Source organism: Mirounga angustirostris, unplaced genomic scaffold (assembly GCF_029215605.1).
Source record: "Mirounga angustirostris isolate CCGP_5_RB_7025 unplaced genomic scaffold, mMirAng1.0.hap1 SCAF_11, whole genome shotgun sequence".
Taxonomy (NCBI): domain Eukaryota; kingdom Metazoa; phylum Chordata; class Mammalia; order Carnivora; family Phocidae; genus Mirounga; species Mirounga angustirostris.
Window position 1 is genome coordinate 36,362,858 of NW_026991719.1, and position 21,669 is coordinate 36,384,526.

The window sequence follows — 21,669 nt, forward strand, 5'->3', positions numbered from 1 at the left end:
ACGCGCCCCCCCCCCCCCCCCCCGCCGCCATTCAGGTTTCTTCTTGGGTAAATGGCCTGTTCATATCTGGGCCTCTCCCCGCTCCCCCCTTAATTAGTTGCCTCTCTTTTCGTTTCTTTCAAATTGTTGAAATGGCACGTATTCTGGATACTAATCTTTTGTTGTTTATATGGGTTGTTAATCACTTGTATCGGTGTGGGCCTTGCCTTCTCCTTTCCTTATGGTTTCTTTTGCCAGACACCACAAGGAAAGTAAGACGTTTTCTCTTTTGCTTGAAAGAAACTTTCTAATAAAAAAATCTAGATAAACCCTGGCCTTCTGATACACAGCTCTCAAAGACCACGCTAAAGAATTTGCAGACAGAATTATGATTAGCTTGGCATTTCAAAGTGGAGTCCAGATGAGACATTCCCTGAGAACATAGAAATGTTTTCTTAGAGTTACACTACAAAATTCAAACATCTGAGTACAGATGTGCAAATGATTTGAAAGCACAGAAAGTCTGCTGGGCCAGGAGGTGACCTGCTAAATGTATCCACATAGGAAGATGTTGGCATTGACCATCCAGACACAGTCCAGAAGAGTCTTGAGCACTGGAGCAGTGTCACCCTCCCACCAGAGTAAGGCCACGGTGGGGATCACGGTGGGGCTGGATCCAATAGGTCTTCTTGGCCCAATGACATGAAACATTATTAAATAATAGAACTGAGAGTCAGCATAACAGCCAGGTTAGAAAGGCAGCTCTTGCAGCGAGACTGGTCAAGTTCAATTTCTGGCTCCATCACTTACTACGTAGCCTTGGACAAGCTCTCGTTCTTCTACTGAGAAAACAAGGAGTACCTAATTCATACAGTTGTTATGAAGACTAAATGAGTTAATAAATGTACCTGTCCAGGAGGAAACATTCAATATATGTTATCCAAATACTCAAATGTCAAGGGAAAATCTATAAAATGGAATGGCCAGAAGCTGAAGGTAAACATCGGAACTAGGAAGATAGACAGTGGAAGCTGGTCTGGAACAAGTGAGGTGGGGAGTTGCGGAGTAACTCACAAAGGATAATTTAACTTCAGCTTTCATGAATAACAGCACTGTCCAGGACAAGAGCGGTAACAGACCAGTCACATGCTCGTCAGAACCATGCTCTGAAAGTTGAACAAGTAGAAGAGGACAGTGAGGGCACCTTGCAGGATACCAGAAAAAGAGTTGGGAGAATGAGATTATGTAGCCTTAAAGCAGAAGACTAAAGGAAAGACATTACAGCAAAAATGGGTGTGTGTAGCTTCAGAGAGCAAGCTGAAAGAGGATCGGTGAAGGATGGGAGTTGCAAGAGGTATGTTTCACCAGATCGTAAGAGAGGGTTTTCTAATAATTACAGATCTCAAATGCAATAGAAAGCCGGTGAGTTATTTGTTAATCGAAGTGTTTCAATATAGTATGGATCCGCAGCAGGCTGGGAAGGTAGCAAAGTATTTCAGGCATTTAATAAAGTTTGGATTAGATGTTCTTTAGATCCCATGAATAGAAGTTTTGGGTCTTGCAGAACAGTCACTGCCTCAATGATTGGCAAGCAGGGGCCACCTGCAATCCTGTTGTGCCATCATATGCTAATACAGTAATGCCCTCAGGGCTACTCAGACAAGTGTGCGTATGGTGGGGGGCTGCTTGATGTATGGTCAGTGGTCCCCAAGCAGTTTCCCTCAATCTTCTTTTGTAGTGAATTTGACCTATGTCTCTTGCTCAGCACGTAGTAGGCATTTTTATTGCTAGAGAGATTGTTTAAACTAGATCTAAAATGAGTTGACGGATTCTAGGAGCTTTGTGACATTCATGTTAGGTGCTTAGGTTTCTTTGCTTTCTTACTGACCCATGGTTTTGTTCTGTAATCAGAGTGCCCAAATGGGTCACCACACTGCATTCTGAAATGGGGACAAGGCACCTTTGCTATAAACCAGGCTCAGGAGCATGAACTCAGGTGGGAATGGTAATCACTCTAATGGGTTATATTTTCAAATTTTATCCAATGGCAAACTTCTGGACCAAGAGATTTTAATGCCTTCCATTAATACTGCTGGCAATGCTGCCATAGGCCCTTTCCTGTTACAGACATTTCCTTTTTACAGGTCCTGCCTCTTCTCGTGTTCTATTACTAAGACTTTCTAGTACCCCAGTCCCCCACCTCTGCTTTGTTCCTTTCCTGTACATAGCAGCACCTCTTTCTCTTCCTCAATTCAATTTTTGCCATTTTCCTTTCTCTTTAAACTGTCTTTCTCACAATTTAGTGCTGTCTTCTCTTGTGTGTCCCCTGATCTGTCAGAAGCAGAAATGCTGCAAGCTGTTTGTACTCACAAGAAAAATCCTGTTTCCTTTATATTAAAAAACAACTTTCAGCTGGTTGCAAAGGGAACTGATGAGGTTTGCATGCATGTTCATATTCAGTTCCCCTTTGTGGCCAGTGAGTCTTGAAAAACACTGGAACACACAGGTCAGCTTGTGTTAGGGGCTGATTACAGAGGTCCGAATATATGTGGCAACTAGTGAGAGGAATCAGCTAAGTAAGTAAATGTGGGTCTCATGCTCTGATAGTTTCCATTTATGATCCTGCAAATAAGGAAATCTTGAGTAGTGAGTACAAACCAGCGTGGTGGTGGTGGTGGGGGAGCTACCAAAGGGGTAAGCTAGACTAATTCTTTCCACATCCTTCTAGGCTTTCATATTGGAGAGATCAATGAATTTATCCAGCTTTCAGGATCACACTAGCAGAAACAAACTTTTCTTCTAGTTTTACTGAAAAGCTAGATTAATATTCTGGAAACAATGGATTCATGATACTTTTGATGCACTTCGTAATATAATAATCAAAACAAAACGACAGTAACCTCAACTTTTCTTTTCGAAATATTGCCCAAGAAGCCATGAACACTGAGGTACACATACTATATTAACCCCCAAGGAAAGAGCCAATGCAAATGCACTTTCAGGGAAAGACATAAAAATCTAATTAAAACGTTACCACTGCAAGCACATTAAAAAATGTGGTGGATTAAAGATGGTAGATTAAAATTCTCTGCAGCTCCCATTCAGAGGTGGAGTCTTTTGCCCACCTCTTGAATCTGGGCAGGTATGTGACTTGCTTTGACCAATAAAAGGTGGTGGACGTTGTAGGACATCTGAGCAAAACCTTCAGAGGCCTTGCAGCTTCCAGTTTTGCCTCTTGGAAGCCTGAGACCAACACATTATGAATAAACCAAGTAGAAAGATCACATGGAGAGAGACTATCAGCCTGCACAACCATCTCAGCTGGGGCTCTAGACACAAGACTGAGGCCATCTTGGACTGCCCAGTCTCAGCTGTGCTTCCAGATGACTAAGAAGCTATACATAGCTGCATGAATGACCCCAGGTGAGACTGACAGAAGAACTGCCCAGCTGAGCCCAGAACAAATTACAGAATTGAGAGTGAACAAATGGTGGTTGTCCTAAGCCACCAAGTCTGGGGGTGGTCTGGTATGCAGCAAGAGATAAACGATGCATATAAAATATAAACAAAAAGTACTACTTCTAAAAAGGCAACAGTGAATACAGTAAGTAATTCATTAACAAGAGAGACAATGCCTTGAATTCTTTTACTTGAAAGCTGTGTGTGAGAGGAAGAGAGAGAGATACCAATTTTCCAAACCACTGTAGAGTGGGGAGTGGCAGGGTTATTAAAGATTTAAACAAACCATGTGTTCTCAGAGATAAAAACAAGCATATGCTCCCCCCTGATGGAGAGAAGGGAATAACGAGGCAACCGATTAGGGGGTTTCTTAAATGAAAGGATCTTCAGAGTGTGTTAAGCCGACAGGAGGAAGGACTACATGGGAGAGAATAGCACCTATATTTTCTTCATTAGCTGAAATGTGCTTTAAATTACATTTATTAATAGACATGTTTTCACTACAAGCCTTTCAGTATTGACTTTTAAAGCTATGTCCATGAATTGCTGTGATTAAAAAAAAAAAAAAGCTCAATAAAACTAGAAGATATGATTACAACTTTCACATACTAAAATGTCAGACTTTATTTTTTACTGCTAGGATGATTGTAGTTGTGAGTGTTTTACAAAGGTGACTCTTGTGATAATCGCCGGTACAAAACAAAAAAGTCCCCAAAGGACATATCCTGTTAAAGGCAGATGAGTGGTAATGGGTTTTCATCTTAAGGACAGAAATCCTTGTCCACACAATTATTTTTACTCTATCACGTTTAAAGTGTTTTTCAGCTAGTAAAATAATGACGTTTATCATTCTGTTAGAACTTAAAAAAACTAAACTTTTAAATGGTTTTAAGTTTCTAGCTGGAAAATAGAGCAACGTGGGCAGCTTCTGCTTCAGCCTTTAATTGCAAGAGAGGTTTAACTAGGGCTGGTAATACACTGCCCTCTGCTGGCCGAAGCACTGTTGAAGGCATGCGTTGGCAGACAGGTGCGAACATTTAACTGCGGTTTTTCTTTTTTCCAGTTTTCTCTACCAGATATTTCTGGAGGTACGGCACTCCAGAGAACTTATGTTTCCTGGCCTCGATGCTTTATTTGTTGGTTTATTAAAACAGTACATTTTAGGCTGGTTTTTGATGGAGGACAGGGAAGAAGACAAAATATGGTAATATTAGAAGCTAAGCCACAGATAGCACTGTTTTGAGAATTATCTCAACACCAAGACTTGTTTAGAGTGATGTCTTCAAGTGACTACTTCAAAGCTAATATATCTGCGTCCATCAGGGTAAGAAATGATTTAGGTGAGGATCATCAATCAATGCTAAAATCAACTGAGTGAAAGGGAAACAATACATAGTCTCAAAATAGGACCTTCTGATTACTTACCAGTTACAAGAGGAAAAAGGTACCTCTACAATGGGAGAGTTGGCAGGAGTTAATAAACTTCCAGATTGAAAACTGCAAACAGGTATATAAGTGAGATATATTTTTGGTCACTGGGGATACTTGGTCACCATACCCAACACAATAAACCAGATTCTGGCAGCAGCTAAGAATATGGGCTCTGAAGTCACACTGCCTGGGTCCAAATCTTAGCCCTACGCTTTTGCAGTTCTGTCACCACTGGCGAGTTATTTCTCTTCTGTGGGCCTAAATCTCATTTAGAAACTGATAGAATAGTATCTAGCTCAGAGAAATTTTAAAAATTGATCGAATATATGTAAAAAGCACTTCAGTGGCTGCCATTTATAAGCCTCCTAAAAGCGGCTCTCAGGAAAGCTTGTTACTTCAGTACTTTGGGCTCTTAAGAGGAAATGAACCCAGATACTAATGGTACAGGTGGTAAGACCTCAGGTACCCAACTGCCCCTTGCCTTCCCTTCACATCTCTGTTTTTGCCCCCTTGAATAAGGACAGGAAGTGACATGGAGTAAGGGACTTAACCTCAAGACAACTGTATCTAGAAAGCCAAAAGAAATGATCAGTAATAAACTGGCCAGGAAACCCTGGTCTTGGGAAGAAAGGGACAGTGGTGAGAGTTCCAGAGAACTGATGGGGGATACCTTTTCGGTTCCCCAAATCTCACTGCAATCTGAGGTGTTGTTTCCCAGTGCAGAGGTGTAGGGATGTATCTTCTACCTGAGGCAATATGATGGCCTAAATTATTTTTAGAATTCTATCATCAAATGTTTCATTTTCAGAAAATTTTCTATCTACTTTTGGCTTTCCAAAGAACCTTTTTTTTTTTTTTTTTAAAAAAAGCTTTATTTGAGAGAGAGAGGGAGAAGCAGGCTCCCCGCTGAGCCAGGAGCCCAATGTGGGGCTCTATCCCAGGATCCTGAGATCATGACCTGAGCCGAAGGCAGACGATTAACCGACTGAGTCACCCAGGCGCCCCTCAAAGAACCTTTAAAAAAAAAAAAAAAAAAAAAAAGAATGGTAGGTTCTGAAGCAGGATATGAATTAAACTTAACTGACTCAAAGATGTTGAAATTCAAAATTTGACTGTCCTCAAAAAGATTTCTGCCTCATTTATAATCCAATGCTGAAGTTTCTTCCCTTCCCCAAACCTAATTTCCCATCTACTTCCCTCCACCCCCTCAGAGGGCATTCCAGTTCTTACGACCGCCGCCGAGACTGCTACAGTGTTATTGGGGTGTGCAATTCTAGAAGACCATGTCTATCCGGTGCACACAAACCTATATAAAAAGACAAAGCCCAAGGTGAAGTATAATGAAACTTCGATTAGTAGGTCCTTTTACGTTTTGTCACTGGACCTTCCTTACAAAGCTAATCACTTTTCTGCACGATGATAAACCTTCAAACTCTGGACTGTAATTTCTGCTGTTTGAAAAATAGTTCTTGAGGGAGATACTCCCATGATTTGCCGAGAAATCAGCTCTTCAAAGTAGAAGTTCTTGAGACCCTGATTAAGGCCGTAAGTACTGCTACTCACAGTAGCAGCAAGGACCTGTGAGCCGTGCAGTGGAGATGGGGCTGTGGCCAGACACCACATCCTGAAGGGAGCAGGGGGCTCAGTGAGCCTTGAACAAACCACAGCTTTGAGTAGAAGGTCTGTGTTTCACTCCTCCTAAAGGTAACCACTGCCTTGGGTGTGCACTGAACTGGATAAAAGACTTCCACTGCCTCCCCCACCTCCCGCCTGCTCCTTTGGAGAACCACTTATCTTTTGAATGTGATGTTCTAACACAGACTATGTGAGGCCAATCTGCTCTTTCTGCACACCGGCCTCCCGATGCCCTGAACTGCTGACTGGTCAGAAAGAGTACTCAAAAAGGCTAACTGCAGCCAGCTTAGACACCAGCCTAAAATAACTGTCTAGCTGAAGCAATAAAGTTCAGGCATGAGTGATGTGTCTTGTGTCCTCTGGGTTCTGGCTCTGATGGAAATTGATAAGGGACCCTAATCCTGACCCCTATAATCCCTGCGAGTCAGGAAAAGTCTCGTGCACCCTTGCTGTATACAGCTTGCCATAGGCTGTCAAAAGAAATCACCACATGCCTGCCCTCTGAACCATTCTTACTGAACGACTCCAAATGGGTTCTGGGGCCAGAGTGAAACATTCGCTTGACACTCACAAATATCTCGAAAGCAGGAAACTTAATACAAGGCAGGGCTTATATTCGGGGGGGGGGGGAACTACTCTAACACCTCAAGAAGTAAATCATAAGGGTCAGAGCAGAACACCCAGGAGATCAGTATTTGGCAGATGATGTAGCAACGAATTAGAAGTGTTGGACAAGAGCATTCGCACTTGGATAACAGAAGCGGAACTTTGAAGAGGGCATGGATAGGAAAGACAAATGAGAAACCAAAGAGAACTACCGGTGGCCTGAGTGAGGAAAAGTCCAAGGGGCCACTTGTACAGACCACTTGTAATCTTCAAAATTTCCACCTGACAAGTTATATTTTGGTTAATTTTGTATGCTCTGACATTTACACTTTTCTACCAGTTGTAGTATTTCTTAGAAAAATATAAATTAGAAAATTCCTTGTATTTCAGTTAAGGAATTCAAAAATCGCCTCAATCAAAAAGAATTTATATTGCTATCGATGGGCTACAACTTAGCTTAAAGTCCAAAGCTTTCAAAGATTAGAAAATTGGACTTGATTCCTCCCATAGTCAATTCTGCTACATTTGAGCACAGGACAGGAAACCCTGTTTGAACAAAGTAAAAAGTATTCAAAACTGGACCCCAGTTTACTTACCATAAGTACCACCAGGTACAACTAACTGACCCTTGAGAAAAGCCAATAATTTCTGCTTTCAAAGGCAGAGGATGAGATTGAAAAAAATAAATACACGTGCTTTCAAGTTAATTTACTAGTTGTGTCGCCTTGGGCATGTTATTTAACAACTCAATTTCCTCACATGTGAAATGGGACCTCTACCACCCACTGTTAGAGTTCTTATATGTAAAATGCCCTGCCCAGTTCCTACCTAGCACAGAACTATAGCTTAGCACGTGTTCTCTTTCCTTCTAGTTCCTTGACCTTCCAGAACCATTATGATTCATGGTTTTCTCCTTTTTCTAATTTGTAGAGCATTTAAAGTCTGTATCACACATCACACATTATTAATCTGAATTCTCAGCTTGCTTGTGGAATCGCTTTTGAATTTCCGGAGACCCTATGTTAGCTTGTGGCTAATATACTTCTGTGACTTCCACACACCACTAGAAACATAGTAGGAACTCCAATAAATATTCATTAAATGAACTCCACTGTTTAATACAGAGCACTAAAAATCAAGAGACAGGAAGATATGACAAAACGTACATCCATCCAGGCATTCTTGCTCGATAAATGATCAGCTGCCTGACAATCATTTTAAGAAGTACTTTTGACTCTTCCCTGGTCCAATGGTTGACTGACATCCTGTGGTAGCCAGCTTCTTAGATGGCTCCCAGTGATCATCACCTCCTGCTATTTACCTCTTCATACTGAATCACTGCTGGCTCCGTGTAGCCAAGATAATGTCACAGCAGAAGTGACAGTGCTGACTTCAGAAGCTAGATTAAAAAAAAGATATTGCAGCTATGGTCTTGTTTTCTTGAATCACTTGCTGTGTGTGTGTGTGTAAGCCAGTCACCATGTTGTGAGGACAGATGGCTGCATGATCTTAGGCAACTTAAGTGACCTTTCTGAGGTTGTCACTTAACGTTTAAATTGAATATATTTCATACTATTTATTTCACAGGGTATTGTGAAGATGAAGTAAGACATATAAAACACAGACCAGGATACCTGGCACATAATAAGCTTTCATTAAGTGTGGCTACTACTGGTGGTGGTGGTGGGAGAAGCTGCAGGAATTGACTGGATGTGAGATGTGAAGGAAACAGAGGAATCAAGGATAATTCCTAGGTTTTTGGCTTGAATAACGAGGAGGTGATAGTATCATTTACTGAGTCTGGGGACAATGGAGGAAAGCTAGTGGAAGGCAAGGGCATTCTCTCGCTTTTTTTTTTTGGCTAAAGGTGCTTAAGCCTCAAAGTGGTAATATTAAAAAAATGATCTCTCACTTATAAACAGTATTCCATTTCCATTCTTCCCTAAATTAATTCAAACCATTTTTTTGTTCTAAGTAATTCCTTCCTGGGACATGAGAAATTGTTGAAGTAAAAATGACAGGAGTTCCAGAGAGGCCAAATTACTCTGCAATCCATGGCCATATAACCCTGGACGAGTCACTGTTCTTAATGAAATGATGGCAAGCGTTACAAAGATGAACAGCAGCAGAACAAAATCCACTCAGGTAGTTCTCACTTTTGTTTTAGAGAGAACAATTAGCAAACATTAGGGAGGACTTATGCGATCAACACGAAAGAAGATTCACATTGGGGGTTATGAGAAATGGCAAGGTCCTCCTATTAATTTTAAATGAAGATTTTCTGATAACTGAAGTGCTCAGGTTTGATGAAATTAGATTTCTGTTCCCATTCTCAGACCCCTCTCCCGGTGGTTTCACTACACAAGGAAGGGTAGCATGTGACACAAATCTGGCTCCTCAGCTGTACACTGAGCTTTCACTTAGTTACTAGTTCAGGCTCATTAAACAATCCTATATATAAAACTGGATTCTTTATAGCATGATGTAACTATTCATTTTATCCGAGGAATATCTGGTCTTCAGATTCTGGCACTTTTCAGGATTCCCCAAACCCATTATGAAATGCTCCAAACAATGTACACTACTTTGAATCTGAATGGGGGACTCACAGGGCAGTTGGAAGTAGAATGGGTTAGTTCACTTAGTAACCAAGTTGGGACCTAAACCCCTGAATGCGGTCTGTACTGACAGCGTGCTGCTCTGGGTCTCACTTCTTGTTTTTTTGTTTTTGTTTTTTAAAGATTTTACTTACTTATTTTTGCGGGGGGGGGGGCAAACACTAGTGGGTGGGAGGGGCAGAGAAGAAGCAGACTCCCCACTGAGCATGGAGCCTGATGTAGGACTCGATCCCAGGACCCTGAGATCATGACCTGAACTGAAGGCAGATGCTTAACGACTGAGCCCCCCAGGCACCCTGGGTCTCACTCACTCCTTTATCCTTAAAATGAAGGGTCTGTACCCATAGATGATCATGAAGTTCTATTCCAGCTCTATGATATCTAATTCTAGTAAGCTGCTACTGGTAAGAAAACCTTGGGTTTTGTTTCCTTTTATTCTTGATAAAGATGAACTGCAAATAAACCATCCACAAGTGATTTTACAGACAAGTTTGTACCAATATTTTCTTGGGTGACTATGAAGTTGTTCCCTCTACCACTGTGATGTATAAAACCAGCTATGGGGACTAAACCTTTGAACTTAACTTCAGCCAAGCATGCTAATAAAGCTACTTGAGATAGAGCTAGTTCATGAAACAGTCATAAGGAAGTACAATATATATATTGTCCACCAACTTCCTCCCACCACAGAAATAGAGAAATGAGGTTTTTTGAGAGGTAGTTGCTACATTTACCATAACTATTGAATTTCTTCAATACTCTGTTTAATTTCCTTTCCCCCCCCACTGTAGTTGGTGTCATGCAAGAATCTGGTCACACTGACTAGAATTGAAAGATACTGGATGGTCGGAGAATTTTAAGTGTGAAATTTAGCATCCCTGCCCTGAACAACAGAGCCTTGATTGGTGTAAACTACTTGCGCAGGTAAGACTGATCACTTACTTTTAGCTTAAAAGTTAACCCTATAAAAACTCTAACAGGACTAAAATGTTTAAATTTTGAAAACTGATCATCAGAGTCTTTCTCCCTCCTTTTTGTCTGGAAGCATTTGCTAGTGTGAAATAGCAAAGCAAGGCGACAGTAATAGACGATGGCAGATGCTATCTGAGGTGGGCTAGTTTGAAACTAGGGGAATACAATCTGTGAATACAGAAGCACTATTACTTTTCAGATTTTAGTATATAATGCATTATCTACACAAGCCAGGGGTAGTGTTTTTCTTTACTAGCACCATAAAAGGAAGCTCCATTTCTTTCTTTTTTTTTTTTTTTAAAGATTTTATTTATTTATTTGACAGAGAGAGAGAGAGAGAGAGAGAGAGCACAAGCAGGGGCAGAGGGAAAGGAAGAAGCAGGCTCCCCATTGAGCAGGCAGCCCGACGTGGGGCTCGATCCCAGGACCCTGGGTTCATGACCTGAGCTGAAGGCAGATGCTTAATGGACTAAGCCACACAGGCACTCCGGAAGCTCCATTTCTTATATAAAAATCTACTTGGATCGAATAAATTTTTCTTAGGAAATAAACTGGCTTATTTCACTCTCTGGTTTTTAAATCAGTCAAGGTACAGATTAGGATTTATATATTTACAACTGGTAGTACACTAATTGCAACCAGATTCCAATTTGCTGGGCTGCACTGGATTCAGACACAAACTCTCTCTGAAGCATCTGGACGGTTTTCTAAATAAAAACTGCAAAGAATTAAAATGATAGACACTGGTAGACATTAGTGAAGGGTCTCTGTATTGGAACCTAGAGACATTGTACAGCCCTCAAGCTTTCAAAGTCCTTGTGCGGGGAATGCTTGGTTTAAAAAATTATTTAAAAATTATAATAGTGTATTTGGGAAAAAAACCCTTCCTATTTCTGTAATCCATGATGCAAAACTTAAAATGGCGACTGGGTAGAGAGTGCAATAGCTCTGAGAGGCTGGGGGCATATAAGAAGGCAGTGTACGGCATCTCAGAAGGCAGATGCATGGCAACATTTTTGTGTTTATCAAAAGAAAGAATGTGATTTAAAAAAAGATTTAAAGAATCCCCACTCTAGATTTTTATAAATGAGAATGTGGTACCTAGAAAGCTATGGTGATAAACACAGAGAAATGGGGCACATTCTGAATAGAGCTCATGATTCTTACTTGATCAGAATCCAATAACTTCTTATTCCCACCTGAAAGAAATAAGGAATGAACAAAATAATGAAAAAGAGCTTGTATGTGACTCTTCAACACTTGTACCATCTGATGCAAGAAAGATTAAAAAAGAAAAAAAAAGGAAAGATTTAAAAATCTGACATAGGGGCGCCTGGCTGACTCCGCTGGAAGAACATGTGATGCTTGATCTCGGGGTCCTAAGTTCGAGCCTCGTATTGGGTGTAGAGATTACCACAAAAAAATAAACTTAAAAACAAAAATAAGACATAAAAAAGAAAAAACCATGCCTGCATTTATGCTGTGATTAAAATATCTTCTAAAAAAATCATATTCTCTGAAAAACCAAGGTACTAAAATTATACAAAAAGACACATGAGGGCACTCTAACCAACAAGCATAGCAACTACAGTTTTGACATAGAATTTTAAAGTAAACTTAAAAAAAAAATTGAAGTATGGTAGTTTAACATTAAATATTTGAAATAGGAAATTACTGATGCCTTTTGGTAAAGACCTTGGGATTTTGGTGTCTATCCTTGGTCACTATACTTGCCTTCTGTTCGATTCAGGATCTTGTCTGAGTATTTGTGTAGGATTAAGTTTACTTCTGAAATACGAAATGAGACTATTCTAATGGTACTAGATTATAGAGAGGTGCTTTACCTCATCATGAAAAGACACTATTTTGAAAAGTATTTATGTACAGTTTATGTACAATTAAGGTGATAATTAAAAATCAGTCTTCTATTAAGGTGGCCACAAAATACTTTTGCCAACACTTTCCTTTGGCCAGTATGTATTGCTTGCATGTGCCTTAAAATATTTTAATTACCTTTCTAGGCAAAAAAACCAATCAAAGAATGATCAACCTCAGGCCTTTAACTATTTGTACCAAATCTGGTTTTTTAGACAAAGATACTATTCACAATCAAGTCTTACTTTTATTTCCATTGGACAACTGTGATTAGAAAAGGTGAGAAAGCATCTATACTCTCCCTCTCCCTTCAAATACATTTACAATACTATTTTATTTCATCCAATGCTTTTAAAAAACTATTCAGTCTAAATACCATCTATAATTTTAATATTAAATATCTGCATTCTGTTCTAGCTCCTGAGACAAAATTCCAAGAAAATCTGATATAAATGAGTAACAACTCAACATGTATTCAACCATCCAGGATCTCTTCCATGGCTTTGCCAATCATTTATGCCTTCCTTTGCATCACTGGTCTCTTTGGAAATTCTCTCTCTCAATGGGTATTTTTAACAAAAATAGGCAAGAAAACATCAACGCACATCTACCTAGCACATCTTGTGACGGCAAACTTACTTGTGTGCAGTGCCATGCCTTTCATGGGTATCTATTTCCTGAAAGGTTTTCAATGGGAATATCGATCTGCACAATGCACGGTGGTCAATTTTTTGGGAACTCTATCCATGCATGTAAGTATGTTTGTCAGCCTCTTAATTTTAAGTTGGATTGCCATAAGTCGCTATGCTACCTTAATGAAAAAGGATTCAGTACAAGAGACCACTTCGTGCTACGAGAAAGTATTTTATGGCCACTTACTGAAAAAATTTCGCCAGCCCAACTTTGCTAGAAAACTGTGTGTTTACATATGGGGAGTTGTACTAGGCATAATTATTCCGGTTATCATATATTACTCAGTTGTAGAAGCTACAGAAGGAGACGAGAACGTGTGCTATAATCGGCAGATGGAACTAGGAGCCGTGATCTCGCAGACCGCAGGCCTCATTGGAACCACATTTATTGGATTTTCATTTTTAGTTGTACTAACATCATACTACTCTTTTGTCAGCCATCTGAGAAAAATAAGGACCTGTACATCCATTATGGAGAAAGATCTGACTTACAGTTCTGTGAAAAGGCATCTTTTGGTCATCCAGGTTCTCCTAATAGTTTGCTTCCTTCCATATAGCATTTTTAAACCCATTTTTTATGTTCTACGCCAAAGTGATAACTGTCAGCAACTGAATTATTTAATTGAAATTAAAAACGTCCTCACCTGTCTTGCATCAGCCAGAAGTAGCACAGACCCCATTATATTTCTTTTTTTAGATAAAACGTTCAAAAAGACACTATATAATCTCTTTACAAAATCTGACTCCCCACATATACAAACCTATAGTTGACTTCTGAATAGAAAACACCACCAAATAGAAAAGTGTTTATATGGCTACTAGGGATACTGAACTACATGATTAACAGGTCACAACTTGCTTGAAGGCAGGCACTAAGAAAACCTCTTTGGTTTTAGAAATAATCATAAAATTCACTTTACAGGTCTACTAATACTGCAAGTTGAGATGGCAGAGACTCTCAGAGGCAAAAGTCAAGCATGTTAAAAGGATCTCACTGCGTATGAAAGCAACAGACCATTTTTCTCTTTAAACTCAACTGTGTATGCTTTTATTTAGAACACAACAGGTCATGACTGTAGGATAAAGCAGCAAATGGTTTATGACTTTTCTGCTTTCTAGTAGTTGCAATATAAGGGCCCATCTATGGCTAGTGTTCTGTTGGTAACTTTAAAAATGAGTAAAAGAAAGAAAGTGAATCAGAAATTATCTCGCTTAAGTCCTATCTAGATGTATGAATAATAGAGTGCAAAAATCCAAGGTTTTATAAACGCATTATCTTGTATCATCTGCTTATGTTACTTCAAGAAGCAATATTCGTTGATTCCGGTATTTATTAAGCCGGTGTTTTTATAAATATACTTAAATATTCGGGTCAGGCTTGGTCAAAATAAAGAGCGAATACAATGTCATTATATGCCTATCTTCATCACATCTTGTAAATTTCCCTCTGTACTCAATATAAATGTGATTAATGACAAACAGTACCTGGCATGTAGATATGTTCAATTAATTTTTGTGAAAATAGACGAATGAATAATAAGGGCAGTATAATAGTATTTCTGTTGAGAGACTGGTCTCTGGAGTTAGATTCCCTGGGTTCGATCCTAGCTGAACCTCTTATTTAGCTATACAATCCTCAGTAAATTACTACCCTCTTAAAGTGTTAATTTCATCATTTGTAGAATGGAAAAATGCTACGTAATTCATAGGTACTATTATTAAATCAGATGATGTTACTATTCTGAGTAGCTGTCATTCACTAAGCATTTGTTATGTGCCAGGCACTCTGCTCATATGCTTTGCATGTATTTTAATCATCACCACCATAAAAGATGCCAATTTGCTGATGAAAAAACTGAAGTGCATAGATAAGTCACCCCAATTTTCTCCAATACCTAAATAAATATTTAAACAGTAAGCATTTCTCGGTCATTTCTTTCTTTCATGTAGTCTTGTCAGGAAGATAAATGATGGGGACTATACTATGTGCTATATACAGTCTAATTAAAAAAATTTTTTATGTGTTTTATTTTCCCAAAAAGATCAAAGTGCCTTTTGAGCTGTAGTTTGCTTTCAATTTCTACACCCATGGCACTTGCATTCTCTGCTCAGATAAGAACCAGACAAAAACAGTTAAATGAAACTGAAGCTGAATAAATGTTAATGGTAACCTGTTACTTCATTAGAGACTGCCCAAAGACTCATTTATTCTCTTCGTGGTCATTTCTTCAATGCTCGGAAAGAAGTTTAAAGTTCACATAGCACTTCCAAGCCTTTAATCTCATAGCATGTTTTGTTCCTAAATTAAAAATGTAGAAACCACGCACTTGTACAGATTCCCCAAGAGCCACGTGTTCAATGCCACTAGAGGTTTTTCTAACACATCTGCATAATTTTCATTAAAAAAAGAATAGTTCAATGCTTAACTGAGAGAAGAAAATGTTCAGAAAAAAATCTAAAGAAAATGCATACTGGCTTCAAATGTTTACAGTGTACATCTATTCTTTATAGCAGCGATTTGATCTCTGTTGGATTAATCTGCAGACACAAAGGCAGACCTGGGAACTCTAGGTGATTCCCTAAGTGCTGGCTGTAAACAGAGGTGTCCAATCATTGCTTTCATTTTACATAAGTGATACAGTATTAAATCTCACTATATAATATATATATATATCCTCTAAAAATCATTATTAAAAACATCACTTTACCTTGCCACAACTTTAAGTAAAAGATATAAAATATTACCAAAGTAGAGTTTCCTACATTTAAAAAAGGCAGGAAAATTGGTATGCAATTTCTCTTTAAGTTACTCATTCTTATAGAAAACTCCCATTTTAAATCTGTCCTGAGCTTATTATCACTGTGTTTATCTTCACACCACAGATACTTTCCTGATCAGTAATTGTAAATCATGTTGAACTTTTTTGTGTAATTGACAAACTGACCATTTAATATCATGGTAAATATTTTATATGAAATATTACTCTCTAAATTACCTTTAAAGTGTAGATTTCAGCAAAACTGTGCTCAAAAAATTTTTATTATAATAGTTGGCATACGATGTCATGTTATATGTTAGTTTCAGGTGCACAGCATAGTGATTTGACAATTCTATACATCATTCAATGCTCATCACGGTAAGTGTAGCCACCATCTGTGACCACACAACGGTACTACAATATTATTGGCTGTATTCCCTATGCTGTACTTTTCATCTCCATGACTAGTTTATTTTATAACTGGAAGTTTGTACCTCTTAACCCCCTTCACTTATTTCACCCATTCCCTCACTCCCCTGCCCTCTGGCAACCACTTGAGAAAAACAATGTTTTTAATGCGTGGGTTATAGTCAAACACAATTCCAGAAGCCCCAAATTTTGGCTCATTGGCCAACAAGATTATATCTTCCATACAGAAAAGAGGCACGACAAATGTTTGTTTTCCCTTTTCTCCTTTCCATATACACACTCTCATTAAGGTGGCTTTCAAACTAATTGGGAACAAAACCATTAAGACTAGACGAGCACACTTATGGTTAGAATACTCAAGCTGGAAGAGCTTCTACTTCCTGGGTGGAAGAGGAAGATGTCAATCCCCTTTATTTGGTAAGGACTCTCCCAGCCTATCCCTGGCCTTGCAGGCTGCAGGGTGGGGGTTGTTGGGAACAAATGTGGGACGACAAGCTGAAAGGAAATCTGGCTCGGCAAATCACAAAAGCAGCTCAGAGGGATGCTGGTAATTTGCTAAGCATTTCAACCCTGCAGTCTAATGCCATGGATCTTCCTCTGACTGCCCCCAAATTCAAATTGAATTGATATCGGTGGGAAGAGTTACAACAGCTAGAAAGGTTTTATGCCTGACAGGAGAAAATGCTTTGGCCATTATCATACATGTTTGCTGCCCTGGCTCAGAAGGAGAGCATCAGCGAAAGAATTCACGTCTAATAAGCAAAAGACACAGGCATTCCCATCTTTTTTTTTTTTTTTTTTAAGTAATCTGTACTCTCAACATGGGGCTTGAACTCATGACCCCAAGATCAAGGGCTGCATGCTCCCCTGAGCCAGCCCGGTGCCCCTCATTCTTTCCTCTCTAAATCAAGGAGTTGATTTTTTTGGAAGGGTGGGGTGGGAGAAGAGAAGCATAGCAGTTAGAGACACAAGACAAATTTAAGATCTTATAATTCATGAGATTTTTTCTAAGGACAATTATTAAAACCCCACATTCAAGCTGAACATGTGCATTATGTTCAACCTTACAAAAGTAATGCAGATGATGAATCAGTGTGCCTCTTACAATAAAGAATAAAAAAACCGTGTTTTCATTTTCATGAGAATTTCAATTTCTTTGTACAACATGAGGGACTTCTTGGACATTGGGGTAAGAGACGTAGAAGAAATGTCAGCAACCAAGAGCAATAGGGGAAGAAATACTGTACGAAATCCATAATGCCATGGCATCTAGTGTGATGTGATGAACACCTGTTTATAAAGTCAGATGAAAGGGGAACTGAGAAGAGAAGGGGACCAACGAGCAGCCAGGCGTGTTCACCAGTTAGGAGGAAAACCATTTCAAGGAAGCGCATGCAGAAATGCTTGGGTGGAGGCTTCTGGCTGAGTGTCTATGACTGTCTGGCTATGGGGTTTTGCACAGTTCTGAGAACTAAACACTGAGCCCCCAAACCTCCTGGGCACAGGTCCCACTCGGAACAGGAAGTGACTGTGCGCATGGCCATTTGCATTTAGAGAAGCGGTGTAACTTCAACTTCAGCTATTAAAATTGGATGTCAGTAGGTCAGAGCCACAGAAAGGTCTAAGAATGCTTCATCTCTCCATGCCCAGGTGATGCAGTGTAAAGCTGTCTCCAGGAGTTGGGGGAGACAAGAAAAACCCACTGACTCTTAATGCTTAATAGAGCCAATGAAGGCAGGCAACGAGCCAGGCTCTGCATTTACCTTGGCAACTGTACTATTTCTTTCTAGAGTTCTTTTAATTTTGGGGCGAGAGGAAGAAAAGAGAATGATGTGAAACATAATGAAAGTTTTCACATCCTCTCACAAGAAAAAGGAATAAAAGGGAAGAGGACGGGGGGGGGAAAAAAAAAGAAATGAGCATGCATGCCTTAATTAATGCCTGTGGGGAGGTGCAGCAGGAAAAATGTAGTATTATACAGTGGATCTTAACCAGGGGCGACTTTTGTGTCCCCGGGGACATTTGGCAATGACTGGAGACATTTCTGATTGTCACAGCTAAGGGGAAATACTATTGATATGTACTGAGTCGACGCAATAATACACAAGACAGCCTCCCACAACAAAGTACCTGACCCAAAATGTCACTAGTGTGGAACATTTCGGAGTTGGGAGAAACCTATACTATGAAGATATGCTTCTCTGAATTTCAAAGGTTTACACAATTGCCTCCTATGCAATTTATGCTTCCCCAAAGCAAGTTCCCACTGCAGGTCATGAGGTACTATATACTCAAACCAAACATTTTTAGGCTCAATTATAATGATTTCAAAAAGAAATGCCTATCAAGTTAAGAAAAAAGTATTACTAATCAATAAAATGCCAGGATCTTTGGAAAAATCTAATGCTTTGGGACCGGTGCCAAGGATTCTGAGAGAGAAGGAAAGGGAGAGAATATGAGAATATTCTTGGCAAGATGAAACCTGATTAAGTAATCTAAATTTTTCCAAAACGAATAAAACATGACAATACTCTTGTATTTTCTTTAGTTAAGTGAAAAGGAAGAAAACTTTGACAAAAACAAACTACAGAAACCAAAACCTATACAGAAATCTACACACAGGCCAGTCACTGAACATAGGCTATCTGAACGTGAAGAAAAGCTGCTTTATTAGCAAACATTAACAAGTCAAATAGAAATGTGAAATTATTAGCCGTGTGAGATGTACCGTTATTAAAGTTTTATAATGACCACATTGGAGAATTCCTGTGACAAGGTCCTGAAAAAACAACTTTGGGTTACCTGAGTTACTAAAGTTATATTAGCAAATCCTGTTGACACAACCTTCAGAATATATCTGGAGTCTACGTTTTTACTCCCTCCACTGCTACCACTCTAGTCCAGCCAGGCAGGACCATCTCCTATTTCCCTGCTTCTACCTGTGAGCCCCTGGTTCGATGTATCACCAACAAAGCAATGTACTGCTGTTACCGTGGAAAGTCAGATCAGTCTGTTCAAAACCCTCCAGGGAATCCTCATTCCTCTCAGAGTAGAAGTCAAAGGCCCTCCCCTCCTTTCCTCTCTAACCTCATCTATCTATCTACTCTCCTCATGGCTCAGTTCACCCCAGGAACACTGGCCTCCTTGCTGTTCTGCAAATAGGTCTGTTATGCTCCTGCTTTAGTGCCTTTGCACTGGCTGTTCCTTTTACCTGGAACGCTCTTCCTTTGGATATCAGTCAGCCCACCTTCTCTCCTCCTGTGAGTCCTTGCTCAGATGTCGTCTTCTGAATGTGGCCTGCTCTGACCACCCTGCTTAAAATTGCAACCCCTTCTCTAAGCAGTCCTTATCCCTTTGGCCGCTCTGTTTCACCTGTGGTCCCTTTCACCTCCTATCCTACTATATAGTTGACTTATTTACACTCTTAGTTAGGGTTGGTCTCCCTGAACTAGAAAGTCAGCTTGCTCCATGGGGGCAGTGATTCTGTCTGTTTTGTTCGTTGACAGAGCTCTGGTTCTTAAAATAGTGCCCCCCACACAGGAAGCACTCGATGCATAGTTTTGGATGAATGTCTCAAGAAAAATTTACCCAAATTCAAAATTACTGATTAGCTAAATGTGAGTATTCCATTTACCCATACAAAACGTATAGATTTCAGGCACTGAAATATAACGAATGTCAACATTAATGTGTGCTCTGTGTTGAGTCCACTTGCCAACTGGGTGATGGTACTTTGTGAGGATGTTTCTTCTTACCTGCGGTTTGAGAATTACTTCTATCTTCCCTTCCTCAACACATTTCTGGGTGTTTCCTCAAAATTATTTGGTATGTGCCTTAGGGATAATAAACTAATAAAATCCAATGCAAAACTAATTTTTTTAAAAGATTTTATTTATTTGAGAGAGAGAGAATGAGAGACAGAGAGCACAAGAGGGAAGAGGGTCAGAGGGAGAAGCAGACCCCCTGCCGAGCAGGGAGCCCAATGCGGGACTCGATCCCGGGACTCCAGGATCATGACCTGAGCCGAAGGCAGTTGCTTAACCAACTGAGCCACCTAGGTGCCCCCAGTGCAAAACTAATTTTGAGCCTTTCCTTGAAATGCCCTCTTGTCTTCATGTAACTTCCCCATGACTCAAGACCAGGCTCAAACATGACCTCCATGAAGTTTCTCCGGCTCGGTCTTTTAATGCTATTTCCCACCCTTTACCTTGGACAAGAATTATTTGTTTTGCTTGTCTGTAAAGATGGCCACAGACAAGTTCTTATCCTTGTGCACATACGTCACACACACCTCCAACCAGAAGGCACAATCTATTTTTCCTCCTCTTGAATCCAGGCTAGTCTTGTAACCTGTTGACTAACATAATGCAGAGAACATGACAGTGTCAACTTCTGGCCTAGGTGTCAAGAGGCCTGGCACCTTCCACCTTTGCTTGTTTGGAGCCCTGAGACACCGTCTTGCTGGAGAGGCAGCCCCATGAAGACAGAGAGAGAGGGAAGAAGGAGGGAGGGAGGAATACCCTGAATGAGAGACTACAGAGAGGGCCCAGCAAGCTCCTAGCTGTTCTGGTCACTTCAGCAGACATGCCACAAGAGGGAAGCCTATGTGGGTACCAGCCATGCTGCCTCAGCCCACAATCTGTCAAACAGAATCAAGCAGTCCCCATCAAGCTTTGCCCAAAACTACAGAATTGTGAGCAAATAAACAGCAGTTGCTGTTTGGAGTCACCAAGTTTAGTTGTGTGTTGATCCGCAGCCGTCGGTAACAGATACACTGCCTCATCCCCCTACTGAGATCATCATAATACCTGTAGGGCTCCAACCACAGTATTCTGCATGAAGTAGGCACTCGAATATTTGTTGAATAAATCAATCAGAAGGTAAATGAGAAGCTGAAGCACGACATTCAAATATAACTACTTTGGGATTTTACTTGGTTTGGGATTATCATATCAAATACCATGACTAATCAAAAGCTGACTGTATTATTGAAAGTATTACAGTACAGTATGTTGTCAATTGTTATGTATTATATGATGTTGATATAATTACTCTTAAAGAACAGAATTCAAAATAAAATTGCCTCTTGAGCAAAAGCGTTTCTAACGCAGTGCTATTATATGAATTAAGAATCTGTTTATACATTTTAAGTTTTCAAAGTGTCATTTTTATCACCTATTTTATAACATAAGGAGATATACTTTACTCTTTATA

The 21,669-nt window shown here is 39.8% G+C and overlaps 2 protein-coding genes across 9 annotated transcripts in view; one reads left to right on the top strand and one right to left on the bottom strand.

The window, feature by feature from the left end:
- The window catches only part of CASK (calcium/calmodulin dependent serine protein kinase), a 344,800-nt gene that overhangs the window by 157,721 nt on the left and 165,410 nt on the right, over positions 1-21,669 (bottom strand). The gene's annotated exons all lie outside the window — the stretch shown is intronic.
- GPR82 (G protein-coupled receptor 82) lies at positions 13,028-14,202 on the top strand. The gene has a single exon (XM_045876502.1). It carries the CDS (start codon positions 13,028-13,030, stop codon positions 14,036-14,038), a length of 1,011 nt encoding a protein of 336 aa, XP_045732458.1. The 3' UTR covers positions 14,039-14,202.

Coding starts and splice junctions, on each gene's coding strand:
- GPR82 (XM_045876502.1), top strand. CDS start 13,028: ATGAGTAACAACTCAACATGTATTCAACCATCCAGGATCTCTTCCATG.